We start from the raw sequence: 19,214 nt of genomic DNA, 5'->3' as shown, positions 1-19,214 counted from the left end.
TTTTCAATTTTATTTTCCAAGTTGCCAATCTACTTGAGTTGCCTTCGATTGAGAAAAACATCAAAAGTTGAAATAATTTTACAACATGTAGTTATTTAAGAGAAACTATTCTAAATATTTATTTATTTATGTATTTATTTGGAATGTAGCAGGGCTTGATCTGTCCTCTAGTTCAGTGGTTCCCAACCTCCGTGGAATCAAGGACTGGCCGAGCAGAAGACAGCGCCTTCACAGACTATAGGGGAGGGGGGGGCGAGGGCAGTCAACTTTGATTAGGGCATAAATTGACTGTCTTAGACCAAGGGTCTCCAAACTATTGCCCTCCAGTTGTTCAGGAGCTACATTTCCCATCATGTCCAGTCATGTCTGTGAATGTCAGAGTTTTACAATACTTCATGAGACATGTAGTTCCGCAACAGCTGGAGGGCCGTAGTTTGGAGATCCCTGTGACCTTGACAAACGAGTCTGACCAGAGTCTGTAGATGTGTTAGCTCATGCTGTGGAAAAGCCAAAACAGCCAGGTGAGAGGAATGATATTTCCAGGAAACAAATGGGAAGGCTGACCACAGAGCCAGGCAAGTAAACGTTTGGGCATTAGCATCATGTGTGGCATGGGTTTTAGCGTCGGGAAAGGGACCCAAAAGAGTTGATCCTTCCCAGGTTGGCCAGCAGCCTTGGTAGAATGGTAGGTCTGGAGCATGGCAGTACAGAGACTCTCTAGTACAAAGCAGCGGTCACAAGGTTTCTCAGGAGGAGCATGGACCTGAGCAGCAAGAATTTTGTCACCCAAAGGAGAAGTAAGACTAGTGCGAACCGTAGCCAGAATACAATATGGAGGAATCACAGGAACCGGAACCGACTCCAACTTGGAAGTGGAGGAAAATTGTCGTGACAAAGTGTCAGACCTTACATTCTTAGTACCGGGTAAGAATGAGACAATGTAGTTGAAACTTGACAAGAAAAGAGCCCATCTGGGAGAGAGACGCTTAGCTTTTTTTTGCATTGATCCATGTCCCCTGGGGCAGGACCCGTGTCCCCAAACCCTTTTTAGGACAATAACTTGCATATAAGCCTTTAAAATTAGCACTTTTGATTTTTCATGTTCGTGTCCCATAGACTTTAACGGTTTTTGCGTATTCTGCCGAATTTTTTGCATGTTCTGGTGCAAACTGAACGGGGGGGGGGGGGGGGGGTGTTTGGCTCATCCCTACTACAGCGAAGGAAGGAAGGAAGGGACAAGTGGAGCGGGCTCCCTCTGGTGGTGGGAAAGGGTGGCAGTTCAGGATGTGTGCTCCACACCACCTCAACCCCCCCCAGTAGTCCACAGACTGGCACTGGTTCACAGCCTGGGGGTTTGGGGACCCCCTGCTCTAATACATCTCTTTATATTTTGTGGGGAATCTTTTGTTTTGGTGGAGATTCCCTGATTTCTTGCTAGGACAGAAGGTAAAGGGGAGGCCTATCCAACAAGGACAAATAAATAGTTGGGTCGTGTAGGGTTAGAACGTCTGAGCATGTTTTCAATCCTCCCCCCGGCCTTCCCTTCAGTCTTGCACAGTGGTGCCGGCTCCTCTCCTGTATGGACATTACTCACAATGTGTTCTAAGTAGGTCAGAGCCCACCTCATGTCCTGGCTGGAGAATAATAATCTACCCTTTCCTTCTGTGTCTTGGTATGCTGACGCCTTAAGAGTTCCCTTCACTGGAACTAAGGGGCCAAGACCAACCCCTGCAAAAAACACCCCCACACCATAATCCCCCCTCCACCAAATGGTTTGGACCAGTGCACAGAGCAAGGTCCATAAAGACATGGATGAGCGAGTTTGGGGTGGAGGAACTTGACTGGCCTGCACAGAGTCCTGACCTCAACCCAATAGAACGCCTTTGGGATGAATTAGAGCCACTGCGAGCCAGGCCTTCTCGTCCAACATAGCGCCTGACCTCACAAATGTTCTTCTGGAAGAATGGTCAACCATTCCCATAAACACCCTCCTAAACCTTGTGGACGGCCTTCCCAGAAGAAGTGAAGCTGTTATAGTTGCAAAGGGCGGAGCCAACTCAATATTGAACCCTACGGACTAAGACTGGGGGGCCATTAAAGTTCATGTGTGTGTAAAGGCAGGTGTCCCAATACTTTTGGAAATATAGTGTAGGTGTAATGTCAGGTTCCATTTGTTAGTTTTCATGGGGTGAATGTTCCCTAACATGTCATCCTAAAAGAAAAATAGCCAGAAGAAAATCCAACAATAAAAGTTTGAGCACATTTCCCAACAGAGAAAATAACAGAACACTAAAAGCTCAGTCTGATCAATGTTTATAAACAATGTTACTTTGTATCTCTCTATCTCCCGTCTGATCAATGTTTATAAACAATGTTACTTTGTATCTCTCTATCTCCTGTCAGAGAAGAGACATACAGTGCCTTTAAAAAGTATTCATACCCTTTGAAATTTCCCACATGTTGTCATGTTACAACCCAAAACATAAATGTATTTTATTGGGATTTTATGTGATGGACCAACACAAAGTGTCACATAATTGTGAAGTGGAAGGAAAATGATAAATGATACAAATAAATATGTGAAAAGTGTGGAGGAGGGGGGCATTTGTATTCAGCCCCCTTTACTCTGATAACTAAAATCTAGAGGAACCAATTGCCTTCAGAAGTCACCTAATTAGTAAATAGAGTCCACCTGTGTGTCATTTCATCTCAGTATAAATACAGCTGTTCTGTGAAGCCCTCAGAGGTTTGTTAGAGAACCTTAGTGAACAAACAGCATCATGAAGGCCAAGGAACACACCAGACAGGTCAGGGATAAAGTTGTGGAGAAGTATAAAGCAGGGTTAGGTTATAAAAAAATCTCCCAAGTTTTGAACATCTCACGGAGCTCTGTTCAATCCATCATCGGAAAATGGAAAGAGTATGGCACAACTGCAAACCTACCAAGACATGGCCGTCCACCTAAACTGACCGGCCGGGCAAGGAGAGCATTCATCAGAGAAGAGCCAAGAGGTCCATGGTAACTCTGGAGGAGCTGCAGAGATCCACAGCTCAGGTGGGAGAATCTGTCCACAGGACAACTATTAGTCGTGTTCTCCACAAATCTGCCCTTTATGGAAGAGTGACAAGAAGAAAGACATTGGTGAAAGAAAGTCATAAGAAGTCCTGTTTGTAGTTTGTGAGAAGCCATGTGGAGGACACAGCAAACATGTGGAAGAAGGTGATCTGGTCAGAGGAGACCAAAATTCAACTTTATGGCCTAAAAGCAAAACGCTATGTGTGGGGGGAAAACTAACACTGCACATCACCCTGAACACACCATCCCCACTGTGAAACATGGTGGTGGCAGCATCATGTGGTGGGGATGGTTTTCTTCAGCAGGGACAGGGAAGCTGGTCAGAGTTGATGGGAAGATGGATGGAGACAAATACAGGACAATCTTAGAAGAAAACCTGTTAGAGTCTACAAAAGACTTGAGACTGGGGCGGAGGTTCACCTTCCAGCAGGACAACGACCCGAAACATCCAGCCAGAGCTACAATGGAATGGTTTAGATCAAAGCATATTCATGTGTTAGAATGGCCCAGTCACAGTCCAGACCTAAATCACATTGAGAATCTGTGGCAAGACTTGAAAATTGCTGTTCACAGACGCTCTCCATCCAATCTGACAGAGCTTGAGATATTTTACAAAGAAGAATGGGCAGAAATGTCCTCTCTAGATGTGCAAAGCTGGTAGAGACATCCCCAAAAAGACTTGTAGAGAAAGGGGGTTCTACAAAGTATTGACTCCGGGGGGCACCATACAAATGCCCCTCCCCCCACACTTTTCACATATTTATTTGTATCATCTATCATTTTCCTTCCACTTCACAATTATGTGACACTTTGTGTTGGTCTATCACATAAAATCCAAATAAAATACATTTACGTTTTGGATTGTAACAAAATGTGGGAAATGGGGTATGAATATTTTTTCCAGGCACCGGATGTACTACCCCCCCCCCCCCCCCCCAGTGTACATTTGTGGATTTATTGGGATGTGTGTAGTACATCCGGTGCCTGTAACGGGTTACATATTTAATTTGGGATCTGGGAATCATCTATCTCGTATAGTGTGTTGTCCTCTCCATGTTCTCCTCCATTGATCAGACAACATTTGTTTTGTATGGTGGGGAAGAGTTTAAACTTTATAAATAAAGTGTAGAGATTTTACCAAAACTGTGTAACCTATAAAGGTCCCTCTACAACCGGGCAGTCCATCATGCGGTCCATCATGCGGTCCACCATGCGGTCCATCATGCGGTCCACCATTTTGGGGCATTCCATTCGTTTTAATGAGTTACCCCCAACAGACGGAGCACATTGACCTTGGATCTCACCACGTTGGGCAGTCATACGTTGCGTTACGTTTTGCGGGAAGCTGCAATGATTGTGCGTTGGAGGAGGGCTACATGGAGAAGCCATGAAATCTGGCCGTAATGTCATCAGGGCAGAGGCAAGTTCTGATTGGTTGATGGAGGGGTCCAGGTTGTCTCTTACCAGGAGCCGGTGTGAGGGACGAGGCAGAGAAGAGGACGGGTGTTAGGAAAGGATTCAGAATGAAGACCATCATTTATATAAAGCAGATTCTGCTCATCTCATGATGGAGCGCCCCCCGGGGGGAGAGAGAACTTCCTCCAGGGGAGAGAACGTCCTCCTCACACTTCTCTTCTAATAATAATTGTGTCCCTTCCCCATAAATCTCAGGTGTGACATCACAGTAACACTTTGTTGTCGGGTTTAGAACAAGTTCCATCTCATTGAAGCCCATTCTGTTGAGTGATGAGCAGAACTTACCTGGATTTAGTTTGGGACGGGGTCACCAAAGATTGCTGAAGTTCAGGTGCCAAATATGATCCCCATGAAATTTGGAAGCCAAATATTTGGCCAAAACAAATGATGTGGGGGGCTAGGAATTGCACTGGGGGGGGACAACTACCATTGTTTTGATTGGTTGATGGAGGGGTCCAGGTTGTCTCTTACCAGGAGCCGGTGTAAGGGACGAGGCAGAGAAGAGGACGGGTGTTGGAATGGATTCAGAGTGAAGATCATCATTTATATAAAGCAGATTCTGCTCATCTCATGATGGAGCCCCCTCCGGGGGGGAGAGAACTTCCTCCAGGGGAGAGAACATCCTCCTCACACTTCTCTTATAATAATAATTGTGTCCCTTCCTGATAAATCTCAGGTGTGACATCACAGTAACACTTTGTTGTCGGGTTTAGAACAAGTTCCATCTCATTGAAGCCCATTCTGTTGAGTGATGAGCAGAACTTACCTGGTTTTAGTTTGGGACGGGGTCACCAAAGATTGCTGAAGTTCAGGTGCCAAATATGATCCCCATGAAATTTGGAAGCCAAATATTTGGCCAAAACAAATGATGTGGGGGGGGGGGGCTAGGAATTGCACTGGGGGGGAGGGGACAACTACCATTGGATAAAATAAATTAAAGAAAATAAAAAATTCCGGTAAGAAGGAGCAATTTAATTTAATGCTCAAAGGGCAACAAAGGACGGCTTCGATCAGCCTGAGATCGTACTACACCAACACTGACTGCCATATGAAGGGGCACTGGTCGGGGCTGCTGTTAAAAATCAAGGGCCCCTGTACAACCTACCTGAAAGAGCCCCACCCCCACCATCTGTCAAATGTTATCTGATTAGTAATTCAAATGCTGACAGCTCTTCAGAGTGAACAAGCCCTTCATTTTTTTTCACTTATTTTTTGGAATTGTATTTTTTTAACTGCCCCGTTGGAGGGGGGGGGGGCTTTGGTGATCAGGGCCAGGACAAGGGGTGGGCAAGAGGGGCAGCAGCCCTGGGCCATGTGATGCCATGTGAGGTTGGGGGGGTTGGTGCCTCAAGGAGGTTGGGGTGGAGGGGTGTTGGAAGGGGGGATTTTGGGGGTGGCAGGGAATAGGAACTGTCTTCAGAGTGGAAATTTGAGGGGGGGGGGTGCTAGGAGTGGTGATTTAGAGGGATTTGCATTGGGAAGGGGTGGTAGGGAAGAGGATTTGTGCTAGGAGGGGGGAATTGGGGGGGGGTGTGCAAGAAGGGTAATAGTTTTTTTTGGGGGGGGGGTAAATTTGTGCTAGTAGGGATGATTGGGGAGGATTTGCGCTGGGAGTGATGGGCGGCTGGGGAGATTTGTACTGGGAGGGGGGATTACAGCAGGGGGGACAGATTTGTACTGGGAGGAGGGGGGGGGTTGCTGACAAATAATACAAATACATCTTGGGAGGGGGGTGATTTGGCATGTTTCCCCCGGGCTGTAGATGTCCCGGCACTGGTGTTGATGTTTCACTTTTGGAATGATCCTCAGATGTACAGAAGATGAATGAACACAAAGCATTTAGAGGCTTCCTGTTTATTCACAATCTGAAGTTTACTTGTTACCAATCACTCACTGTGTTCTTTCAGGAAAGGAAGGGGCTAATAAATAGGACATGTTTACCCTCCCCCCGTCCTCCATCCTGAAATGACCCCCCTGTGTGCCCTCAGCAGGGAGAGGAGAGGAAGGAAGCTGCTAGGGAAAGGGTACAGGGGGGGGGGGGGGGCGCAGACAGCAGGAGGGTGGGGATCATTAGAGTAGTGGAAGGGGGGTGAGGGTCCATTTACTTAAAACTGATCCCCTTCGGTGCAGCTGGAGGGAAGGAGAGGAGGAGAAGCCGGCAGCGCTAAAGGGGGAGCCACAAGAGGATCAGTGTCAGCAAATTAGGCAGTTCAGCCAGCTCTCCTGCTCAGCAGGTGCCCGGGCCCCCCTTTTGAATTGATGGGGCCTGGACCCGGTACAGAAGGGCCAGCTGTGCTGTCTTATCAGCAGCCCTGGTCATATGGCAGCTCTCCTGCTCCATACAGCCAGCTCTCCTGCTCAGCAGGTGCCCCCCTTTTGAATTGATGGGGCCTGGACCCGGTACGGGAGGGCCAGCTGTACTGCCTTATCACCAACCCTGTTCATATGCATGGAGTTCAGATCAGCTATAATGCTTCCCAATTCTCTCCAGCCAGGTAGTCCTGTTTTGGGGCCCCTTTATTTACAAGAAATGTCAAAGTTCCATAAAACAAATGGTTTTCACACCATCACTCCACATACAAATGAAAATGGCACTACCCTCCTGGCTTGCTCCTGCAGTGCCAGGCGGTAAACTCAGACCTCTTGCTGGTCCCTCCGACCATTACACTTGTGCCCACCTACTGTACACCTCTGTACCTCTCTCAGCTCCCTGCTGCACTCATTGGGCTCATCCTACAATATTGGCCTGACCTGGGCCGGGGGCCTCCTGTCTCTGAACTATGGCCAGATCCTGGATTATAAAGGCCGTGCACAGATGTCCACACAGCCTGATTACTGTCTCCAGTAAAACATGGACACCGGGTTAGAGGCTTCTTCCTTACCAAAGCTCTTGGAAGTCTCCAGACTCAAAACTCCATTCCAAGAGTTAAAATAACCCAAATTAAACGTAAAAGGCAATTTTCTCTGTTCAAAACAGACACTCTGGAGCCCTTCAGTTATCATCCTTGAGAACCCGGTGTCATTTTTGCCTATTTCAGCCCAACGGTAGGGTAAAACACTGACGTGACATTTGGAAAGAATGCTGTTTAAATTGTCAACAGCTCCCAAGTGCTTCGTTTTACTTGTATGATGTATTCCATTCATCTATACCTGACCCTTATTTTAATTTATGAACTGGTATAGATGTCACAAAAAATAGCAGGAGGTCCCCCCCAAAAAACACATACCAGACCCTTATCTGAGCATGCAGGCTGGCAAGCAAGGAAAGTGGGGGGGGGGGCATGCATGCACCCTGCCCCCCCCCCCGAACTATACCACATACCCTCAACATTGAGAGGGTACCTTACCAGGGAGGGGGGACACCCCGGAAAACACCTGGTCCGCATGCTGGTGAGGACAAGGGGCCTCTTCCCCACAACCCTGGACCAATGGTTGTGGGGGTCTGAAGGAGGGGGAGCTCTAAATTCTGCCCCCCCGTGTGAATAAGTAACAAAAAAGGAAATAGTAAGTAAATTACTGACACTTTTTAACAAGTCCTCTAAAAAAAAAAATATATATGTCCTGCTGTGTAAATCCATCATCAATCCTGTCATCCAGCAATGCAGATCCTTGTTGATCATGATGAACGATGCCCACTGACCAGCCAAGAGAAAAGTCCCATGTGGTCATTTTCGGCAATTACATCATCCTGGAGACCCCACACCTTTGTTTACATTCATTGGTGGTGTGCATGGCCGTCTTTAATATTGATTGGACCCTGGGCAACCATTTTCTTGGGCCCCCCCCCCCCCATCAATACACAGGACCCATTCCCCATACCACCCCATATCATTACACAAGACCCCATCCCTCATACTACCCCCATCCTTACACAAGACCCCTTTCCCCCCATACTACCCCCTATTATTACACAGGATCCTCCCACATCATTACACAAAACCTCTCCCCCTAACTACCCCATCATTACGCAGGACCCCTAACTACCCTAGAATACCCCCCCAGCGGTCTCATCTTGATAGTGTCCAGAGGATGTCAGGTGATCACCAGGCACACCCAGCCGAACCCTCCGGGGAAGAAGTGCTTCAGCGGGCCGGGCCGGTGGTCTGTAGCTTGTCGGACATGGTGAGGGGGAGGGGTCGGTGTGACTGTGACAAGGTGGTCTCTATGGACAAGGTTTACATTACTGAGCTGGCCAATCATCATACATGCTGCAGACATAACACCCAACCAATCACCAGTGCCCCCAGCATTCTATTCTGCCCTCATCTCCTGAGTGATAGCCAAATCCATCTATCAAATGTTTGCGGGCAGTGCGGGCTCAAGGGGAAGCTGCGTTGGGCCTGACAGCAATGACTGGGCCTGGGGCAGCTGCCCCTTTTGCCCCACGTTAAAGACGGCCCTGAGGGTGGGGCCCAGGAGCTGTCAATCACAGTGAGTGAATATCAGGATTGGACAGGTGGATGGGTCGGAGGGCTTTTTTTATTAATTTTGCTGAGTTGGTGGATTTTGTTCATCGTGATTACTGATGATCGACATCGCCTGGATGATGTGATTGGTGATGCATTTACATCATGAACCATTTTGAATTTTTTTTGTTTTGTTTTTTATGAAAGTGTTTAGTGTCTTTATTCATTGTTTACATTTTTTGTGAATTAGTATAGGAGCAGAATCCGATAAGCCCCCACCTTAACAACCACAGGGCCAGAGTTGTAGGAAGGAGGCCCATGTCCTCGTCAACATAGGGACAAGGTGCTTTGCCATAGGGTCTCTCCCTGCAAGGTGCCCTCCCCCATGTTAAAGATGTTTGGCCTGGTATAGTTTGTGGGGGAGTGATGCATGCTTGTCCTGACCTCTTTCCTGGCCTGCCAGACTGCATGCTTTGAAAAGGGTCCGGTATTGGTTTTGGGACGGACTCTAAGCTTTTTTGTTCACCCTATGCCATTTCTTGTGGGGTCCTCCTCAAAATCATCACCAGAAGGGTCAGGTTTGATTTTTTTAGGGGAGGGCTATGCCTTTGTTTATGTTAACCCCGCCCATTTGTTTACATTCACCCTTTGAGTTGGGATTTCCTGGCTGACATTTGAATGGCCTGGGCAAGTATAGGTCAATGGATGTTAGGATGATGGCAGCCAGTGGCTCCCACCCAGCCGAGAGCACTAAGCAGGAAGCCAAGAGATTTAATTCAACTAGAACGCCAATTTAGTTTGGCTGTTGGCTGATCCTCCAAACAGCTGACATTGGTTCTGAATCTGGAGCTCATCCCCAATCCTGTTCTGTTGTAGTGCTGTTGTTCCAGAAAAAAGTCAGAGAAACGCAACAGATGGCCTCCCTTTAACCCATTGTGGGGCAACCCAAACTTTCCGCATCTCCGTTCCATCCCTGATCCTCAGCTTTGGGCTGGACTTGGGGTTAGGACTCTGCAGGACATTTTCAGGTCAAGTACGCTTCTTTCTTTTGCAGAACTCAGGGCCAAATTTATATGGCCCAGGCTGGATGCTTTTTCATTACGTCCAGCTGAGACATGGGGTGCGAGCTTAGTTCCCTGTCTCACCATGAATCACTATGGACCCTATTGAGGAACTGCTGGCCCAAGATTCATTGGCTAAACCCTTGTCTGCTCTTTACTTTGACCTGCTTAGCGTTGACTCTCCTAAGATGGAGCGTCTGTGGGAACAGTGGTGGGCTGACTTACCTGACCTGGACAGGGAGGATTGGAAGGATTGCCTTGAGGACAGCATTAAATTACTGATCTCTTCTCGGGACAAGTTAATCCAAATACAATGTTTGCGTAGGGTGTACTACACACCTCAGAGACTACACAGGATATATCCCCAGAGATCACCAGAATGTACCCACCATGGGGGAGTTGTAGGTACCTATCTTCATATGTTCTGGAACCGTCCAAGGGTGGCTCGCTTCTGGGGAGAGGTGGTAAAGCTGACCCTTCTGACTGCCCCCCCCCCCCCTCCGAGTTGCTCCTACTAGGTATCCACAATGATGACCAAAGGCCTAGATGTACTAAGTTATTCATCTCATACTTGTTTTACTGTGCTAAAAGAGAAATGATCGTCAAGTGGAATTCCTGTTCCCCACCTTCCGTAGCTTTCTGGGAAAAGTCTATTAATGCTGCTCTTCCTCTTTATAAATTGATCTATAATAATAGGAATTGCCCTAAGAAATGTCATAGGGTGTGGCAGCCATGGACCGCCATGGCTGCAGTGGCTACTGTGCCCTCTCACAGGTAAAGTTGTTGCAGGACTTTCATATTTTTACCCTGCTTTTGTATATGCTCTGTTATGGTGACTATGTTCCACATTTGTTCATCATGTACATCATATTTCTTTGTGTATTTCCATTTTTGGAGTTTTTGTACCATGCCTTTGTTGCAATAAAAGAACATTCTGTCTTGTTAAAAAAAAAAGAAAAAGTCAGAGACGTACTTGTTGGGTAGGTGCAGCGCGATGCGGCTGCAGAAAGTACGCAGGGCCCCGGTTTGCAGAAAACAATGTATTGCAAAACTTGGAAACAGGGGCATCGGGAGGGGGTGGCTAGAGGTGGCTGAAGCCCCGAATGTGACCCCGAAAAGCCCCGAGTCTCATGCATGCAGCTCTCCATTGTAAACCCCGAGCGGCGAGCGCCGGGACCGATCTGATCCCGAGCACCGAGTTTGGCCGAGTGCCATAGCAGGTCCCGCCTTCTGGAGCCTGCAACGCCTATGATGGACGTTGCACTGGTCCAATGCCAGGACCGCGGGACATGTGACGTCCATCATTGGTGCTGCAGGCTCCAGAAGGTGGGAATTACAATGTGGCCGCCGCGTCACAGTGTATGTAAATGTCAGTGTAGGTAGGTCAGTGTAGGTAGGTCAGTGTATGTAGGTCAGTGTAGGTAGGTCAGTGTAGGTAGGTCAGTGTAGGTAGGTCAGTGTAGGTTGGTCACTGCCGTCAGTGTAGGTAGGTCAGTGTAGGTAGGTCACTACCGTCAGTGTAGGTAAGTCAGTTTAGGTAGTTCACTACCATCAGTGTAGGTAGGTCAGTGTAGGTAGGTCACTACCGTCAGTGTAGGTAGGTCAGTGTAGGTAGGTCACTACCGTCAGTGTAGGTAGGTCAGTGTAGGTAGGTCACTACCGTCAGTGTAGGTAAGTCAGTTTAGGTAGTTCACTACCATCAGTGTAGGTAGGTCAGTGTAGGTAGGTCACTACCGTCAGTGTAGGTAGGTCAGTGTAGGTAGGTCACTACCGTCAGTGTAGGTAGGTCAGTGTAGGTAGGTCACTGCCGTCAGTGTAGGTAGGTCAGTGTAGGTAGGTCACTACCGTCAGTGTAGGTAGGTCAGTGTAGGTAGGTCACTACCATCAGTGTAGGTAGGTCACTGTATGTGGGTCACTGCCGTCAGTGTAGGTAGATCAGTGTAGGTAGGTCACTACCTTCAGTGTAGGTAGGTCACTACCATCAGTGTAGGTAGGTCACTGTATGTGGGTCACTGCCGTCAGTGTAGGTAGGTTAGTGTAGGTAGGTCACTACCGTCAGTTTAGGTAGGTCACTACCATCAGTGTAGGTAGGTCACTGTATGTGGGTCACTGCCGTCAGTGTAGGTAGGTCAGTGTAGGTAGGTCACTACCGTCAGTGTAGGTAGGTCACTACCATCAGTGTAGGTAGGTCACTGTATGTGGGTCACTGCCCTCAGTGTAGGTAGGTCACTGTAGGTAGGTCACTACCGTCAGTGTATGTAGGTTAGGTAGGTCACGGCCCAGCCAAAAAAAAAAAAGCCTGCGTCACGTGTACACCCCCCCCCCTTTTCCGGCCTTGGACTTTGGGCTGAAGCCCCTGGTCTTTTTGTCACCTAGCAACGCCCCTGCTTGGAAACAAGCCCCTGGAGGAAGCTCACCGGACCTGGGGACTTGCTACTGCTGGAGCAGGGGGTCAGAAGTGTGTAGGCCCTAGTTGAAGACATTGAATGTCAAAGAGAGAAGAAATGCAACCCGGCAGGTCCAACCCAAAAGGGGAGCTTTCCCAAAGGCCCTAAGCTTTCCTTACTCCTTCTGTAGACTTGGGAAGGTGGGTGGAGAAAGGAGCGGCCAGTGTCCAATAATATGCAAATTGAAAGGTGAGTTAGAAGGAATTTATTAAAAATAGAAAAAAGTTCATTGAACTAACGCGTTTCAGGGGAACAAGGACTCCAAATTCTTCTGGGCTATCAAATAAACACAGAGGTGGTTTACAGAGACAGATATATATATATGAATGTAAATGTGTAAAGGCTGTGTTCCGGAGCTGCCTTCTCCATGTTGAACCTGTGTTTGTTTGTTTGTTGAAGTCTTTGACAAAATGTTTAGCTGGTCCTTCCGACATATTGCATATATATTATATTATATTATATTATATTATATTTTTTCTAATTTTGTTAGTTTTATTTATTTTATATTAATTTGAAGACCAGGCCTTTTCTGACACTTTTTGTTTACAAAATCAGGATTTTTTTTTACTAGAAAATTATTTCAAATTGTTTTAGCAGAGACCCTAGAGATTAAAATGGGATGACAGGTCCTTTTTATGGAGAGATATGAGGTCTATATGACCCCACATCTCTCCTCTACCTTTGAAAGCAAAAGATTAAAAAAAAAAAAAAAAGATCTTTTGCTTTAGAAAAAAAAATAGTTTACTTCCGCCCTAGACCGGAAGTGACGCCATGGCGTTGCTTCGGTTGAAGTTGCTCCGGTCCTCCAAGGCCATAGAGGCGATCAGAGACTGTCTGGTTTCTGGCAACCTCTTTGGCCAGTCGTGCAAACTGTCAGATCATTTCCTGGGCTCACCAGTAAAAGCCCCACCTTCGGGAGGGGGGACTCCTCCTGCTGCTTCTGAAAGTGATCCAGCAACTAATTAGTCTCTCGGAACACTTTCATGAAAAAGAGAACAATTCCAGCTGTGGCATCCATGGCGTGTAAACATATTTTGTCCACACTTTCTCTCCTGGTTTGCCAACTATCAGGTAGAAATAATTTAAATGAATTTAAAGCCGCCCAATCCTTTATATGTGCTCTGGGAACCAGCCTCCACCCTTGGTCCTTCTCCCCCACCACTTGTCTCGACTTTACCTGTCCCTCCTGAGTTCCTGGGACCTTCATGGTTGGTGTCAGGGGGGAGAGCGGTGGGAGATCAGTACATTTCTGTTTACTGATCTCCTCTGGGTATTATGAACCTGGAAGCACTCTGAGCACCTCCAGGTTCAGAATGGTCAGGGAGAAAGCCCACCATAAACTGTACTCAATCAGCGTCAGCAGAGTGCTTCCACATTAGGGGTCTAATAGACCTCTGATGTCTCCTTAAAGAGAACCTGTCACCTGCACTGTTATTGCATAATAGGGTTGCAATCGACCTTGTGATAGCAATACAGTTAAGGTTAGACTCTTGGAATCTTACTTTTTTCTCATTCTATTCCCCCTCCTGTGTGAAAAAAAATCCCAATTATTCCACACTCCACATCTCCCCATACTTCCTCCTCTGTCCAGCACTAAAGGTCCTCTTCAAGGCAGAACAACACTTTGTCGTTCTGCTCGTTTCATGTTAGCCCAGCCTGTCATTGACACGTCCCCCCCAGGGAGCTCATCATGAACCGTCAAAAAATAGACCATGTGTCTCCTCAGATGAATCCCATCAATGTCTCACAAAAATAAACTCTCCTGAAGGGTATAAAATCTTGATCAATTGTTCATGATTAGGAAGTGGTGACTTTTTCCATTTCTTACCTCTCACTGAAAGCATAAACATACACAAACAATAAAGCATTGGGCCTATAAAAACTTAAAAACATTTTCCCCCAAAGACATTGGTTGTCCCTCTACAAAGCATTGCCAAGGCCCTCTGGCGAATCTCTCTGGTTTTTATGCCATAGATGATCGGGTTCATCATCGGTGGGACAAGGACATAGAGGTTGGCGAAGATGATGTGGAACTGCTGAGAAATGTGTCTGTGGCCAACTCTGTGAGCTATAAAGCTAAAAAATGCCGGTATGTAGAAGAGAACGATGACACAGGTGTGGCACACGCATGTATTGAAGGCTTTGAAACGAGCCTCTGAAGATGAGAGCCTCAGAACTGCTGAGATAATAGCAGCATAGGAAATTATAATGAGGACCAAGTCCACGCCGGTGGAACAGGTGGCTATGACCAGTCCATACACCACATTCACCATTATATTCGAAGTCGCCAACCTAGCCACAGACATGTGCTCACAGTAGGTGTGCCCTATGACGTTGCTTCGCTGGAATGGTAATCTGTTGAGAAGAAAAGCAAATGGCGTAATTACGAAGATGCTTCTGAAAAGGGCCACCATGGCCGTCTTCTGTATGAAGGAGTTGGTGAGAGTTGCAGCGTAAGCTAAAGGGTGACAGATGGCGCAGTAACGGTCATAGGCCATGGAGAGCAAAATGGCGGATTCAGTACAAAAAAAGAAATGGATGAAGAACACTTCGGTGAGGCATCCAATGAAAGAGATCTGATGATTACCAAACCAGAAGATGCTGAGGGTCTTGGGTACGGTGGTGGAGCTTAAGAGGACATCGCTGGTTGCCAACATCATCAGGAAGATATACATGGGTTGGTGGAGGCTTTCATTGGCTGAGATGACCAAGACCAAGATGGAGTTTCCCAGAAGTGACAGAACATACATGATGGAGAAGGGGATGGAGATCAGGAGATGTGAGTCCTCCAGGCCAGGAATTCCCATCAGGAGGAAATATTCAGGGTGGAAACCGGTGGAATTTGACATTTTTCAATTTTATTTTGTAAGTTGCCAATCTACTTGGGTGAAAAAAGCATCAAAAGTTGAAATAATTTTAAAAATTGTAGTTATTTAAGAGAAATACTACTAAATATTTATTTATTATTTGATTACTTATGTATTATTTATTATGTATTTGTTTTTTTATAGTGTAGAAGGGTTTGATACATCACTAGTTCTTCTCCTTATATTTTGTGGTAGTCTTCTGTTGGTAGATTTACTGCCAAGGTAGAACGTGATAGGAGGCCTATCAACAGAGGCAAAAAAAAAAAAGAGTTGAGTGGGGAAGGGTTAGAACTTTTGATCATATTTTACATCCCCCACTCTGGCCTTCCCTTCAGTCTTGCACAGGTGTATCGGGCTCCTCTCCTGGACTGAAATGCCTTCCTCAGATTTCACAGCACACTGTGAGCTTTAGTAATATTCACCAAAACCCATCCTGAACTGAACCCAGGTACATTCGCACCCACCACTAGTCATAGCACCCTGCGTCCCCCCTACACCCCCACCTACAGATCCTCAAAACCACCAGGCCAGGGTTGTGATGAAGTGGCTTGTGTCCTCATCAACAGGTGCATTTACAGGGGTATCCTCCTTGACAAGATACACCCCTCTTTGTTGGCATGCGGCCAGGTATGATTTAAGGATCAGGGGATGGATGCACACTTCACCCTGCCCGTTCCTGGTCTGCCGTGGCTTCATGCTTGGATGGGGGTCTGTTGTGGATTTTGTGAGGGACTCCACACTCTTTTTTCTAGTTTTTTGCATTGGGTTCCCCCTTTAATTGCATAGCAGACTCCAAGAGTCTGCGTATAATGGGCTTTTTCTAGCATGGGGTCCCCCCATGACATCCATACCAGACCCTCAGAAAGCATTACTATCTGGCTTTGTATTTTTAGGGAGAACACCACTCATTTTTTTCTGTGGGATCCCCCATTAACATCTGTATCGGACTGTAATGTAGGCTAATGAGGTCTAGCTTAGGTCCCTTAATGAGGTCTAGCTTAGGTCCCTTAATGAGGTCTAGCTTAGGTCCCTTAATGAGGTCTAGCTTAGGTCCCTTAATGAGGTCTAGCTTAGGTTCCTTAATGAGGTCTAGCTTAGGTCCCTGAATGAGGTTTAGCTTAGGTCCCTGAATGAGGTCTAGCTTAGGTCCCTTAATGAGGTTTAGCGTAGGTCCCTTAATGAGGTCTAGCTTAGGTTCCTTAATGAGGTTTAGCGTAGGTCCCTTAATGAGGTCTAGCTTAGGTCCCTTAATGAGGTTTAGCGTAGGTCCCTTAATGAGGTCTAGCTTAGGTTCCTTAATGAGGTTTAGCTTAGGTCTCTTAATGAGGTCTAGCTTAGGTTCCTTAATGAGGTTTAGCGTAGGTCCCTTAATGAGGTCTAGCTTAGGTCCCTTAATGAGGTTTAGCGTAGGTCCCTTAATGAGGTCTAGCTTAGGTTCCTTAATGAGGTTTAGCTTAGGTCTCTTAATGAGGTCTAGCTTAGGTTCCTTAATGAGGTTTAGCGTAGGTCCCTTAATGAGGTCTAGCTTAGGTCCCTTAATGAGGTTTAGCGTAGGTCCCTTAATGAGGTCTAGCTTAGGTTCCTTAATGAGGTTTAGCTTAGGTCTCTTAATGAGGTCTAGCTTAGGTTCCTTAATGAGGTTTAGCGTAGGTCCCTTAATGAGGTCTAGCTTAGGTCCCTTAATGAGGTTTAGCGTAGGTCCCTTAATGAGGTCTAGCTTAGGTTCCTTAATGAGGTTTAGCTTAGGTCTCTTAATGAGGTCTAGCTTAGGTTCCTTAATGAGGTTTAGCGTAGGTCCCTTAATGAGGTCTAGCTTAGGTCCCTTAATGAGGTTTAGCGTAGGTCCCTTAATGAGGTCTAGCTTAGGTTCCTTAATGAGGTTTAGCTTAGGTCCCTTAATGAGGTCTAGCTTAGGTTCCTTAATGAGGTCTAGCTTAGGTCCCTTAATGAGGTTTAGCGTAGGTCCCTTAATGAGGTCTAGCTTAGGTTCCTTAATGAGGTTTAGCGTAGGTCCCTTAATGAGGTCTAGCTTAGGTTCCTTAATGAGGTCTAGCTTAGGTTCCTTAATGAGGTTTAGCTTAGGTCCCTTAATGAGGTCTAGCTTAGGTTCCTTAATGAGGTCTAGCTTAGGTCCCTTAATGAGGTTTAGCGTAGGTCCCTTAATGAGGTCTAGCTTAGGTTCCTTAATGAGGTTTAGCGTAGGTCCCTTAATGAGGTCTAGCTTAGGTTCCTTAATGAGGTCTAGCTTAGGTTCCTTAATGAGGTCTAGCTTAGGTTCCTTAATGAGGTCTAGCTTAGGTCCCTTAATGAGGTCTAGCTTAGGTCCCTTAATGAGGTCTAGCTTAGGTTCCTTAATGAGGTCTAGCTTAGGTCCCTTAATGAGGTCTAGCTTAGGTTCCTTAATGAGGTCTAGCTTAGGTCCCTTAATGAGGTCTAGCTTAGGTTCCTTAATGAGGTTTAGCTTAGGTCCCTGAATGAGGTTTAGCTTAGGTCCCTTAATGAGGTCTAGCTTAGGTCCCTTAGCTTAGGGTTGCTCCTCCATTCTCTGGAAGGTTTCTGAGGGTCCCCTTATAAAGTGGGTGGAGCTGGGGCTCTGGGTCTTGCTGACCAGGGGAGCTCAGGAGAAGGAAGGTCCTCAGGCCAAATCAAAGTGTAAAAAATTTCTGATCACACCCCAACTCCACCTTCCCAGAGTAGTACAGTGTCTCTATGGTGACAATTAACCATTCTGATGACAGGATGTAAAAAAAAAATGTAAAAAAAAGTAAAAAAAAAAAAATGGTAAAAAGAAGAAAAAAAAAAGTAAAAATGTTTAAAAAATAGAATAAAAAACTATATATATATATTTTTTTTTTTACATCTTTGTACTGTCTTGGCATTTTAGGGCCGCAAGAAATGAGATTGGCCATCAGGACGTCAGGATTGAACAATTTTCAATGACTGTATATCCCATACTTTCACACAAACTAATTAATATACACTTATTGGGATTTTTTTTTTTTTTTTTTTTACCAAAGACATGTAGCAAAATACATATTGCCCTAAATTTATGAAAACAAAAAATATTTTATTGGATATGTTTTATAACAGAATGTAGAAAATATTGTTTTTTTTTTTGTTTTGTTTTTTCAAAATGTTCATTCTTTTTCATTTATATAGCAAAAATAAAAAAAACCCAGTGGTGATCAAATTCCACCAAAAAAGCTCTATTTTTGTAAATAAAAATGATATAAATGCATTTTGGGTATTACATGACCGCACAATTACCAGTTAACCGCTTGCCGACCGGCTCGCGCCGATATACGTCGGCAGAAGGGCATGTACAGTCAGATTAATTTACCTGTAAGTTGCCCTTTAAGAAGCGGTTTGCGGGTGCGCCCGCCCGCCAGAGCTTCGTGAGTGTGATCGCGGGTCCCGCAGACTCGATGTCCCCAGGGATACCCGCGATCGTCTCACGGAGAGGAAGAACGGGGAATTGCTGATGTAAACAAGCATCTCCCCGTTCTGCCTAGTGACAGGACACTGATCACAGCTCTCCCTGTGATAGGGAGCAGAGATCAGTGTCGTGTCACACGTAGCCCCTCCCCCCCACAATTAGAATCACTCCCTAGGACACACTTAACCCCTACAGCGCCCCCTCCTGGTTAACCCCTTCACTGCCAGTCACATTTACACAGTAATCAATGCATTTTTAATCGCACTGATCGCTGTATAAATTTGAATGGTCCCAAAATAGCGCGCGTCCGCCATAATGTCGCAGTCCCGATAAAAATTGCAGATCGCCGCCATTACTAGTAAAAAATAAATAAATTAAAAATGAAAAAAAATAAAAATAAAAATGCCATAAGACTATCCCCTATTTTATAGACGCTAGAACTTTT

At 46.1% G+C, this 19,214-nt stretch overlaps 1 protein-coding gene across 1 annotated transcript; it reads right to left on the bottom strand.

Annotated features, from left to right (window-relative positions):
• Positions 1-14,349: 14,349 nt before the first annotated feature.
• LOC141129583 (olfactory receptor 52Z1P-like) lies at positions 14,350-15,315 on the bottom strand. The gene has a single exon (XM_073617681.1). The coding sequence runs from the start codon at positions 15,313-15,315 to the stop codon at positions 14,350-14,352; it is 966 nt and encodes a 321-aa protein (XP_073473782.1).
• Positions 15,316-19,214: the final 3,899 nt, after the last annotated feature.

This window comes from Aquarana catesbeiana, linkage group LG02 (genome assembly GCF_042186555.1).
Source record: "Aquarana catesbeiana isolate 2022-GZ linkage group LG02, ASM4218655v1, whole genome shotgun sequence".
In the NCBI taxonomy this organism is placed as follows: Eukaryota; Metazoa; Chordata; class Amphibia; order Anura; family Ranidae; genus Aquarana; species Aquarana catesbeiana.
Note: the sequence above shows the minus strand (reverse complement) of the source record. Positions and strands in the feature narration are given on the sequence as shown.

Excerpts from the sequence above, each read along its gene's own strand:
- LOC141129583 (XM_073617681.1), bottom strand. The coding sequence starts at position 15,315 with ATGTCAAATTCCACCGGTTTCCACCCTGAATATTTCCTCCTGATGGGA.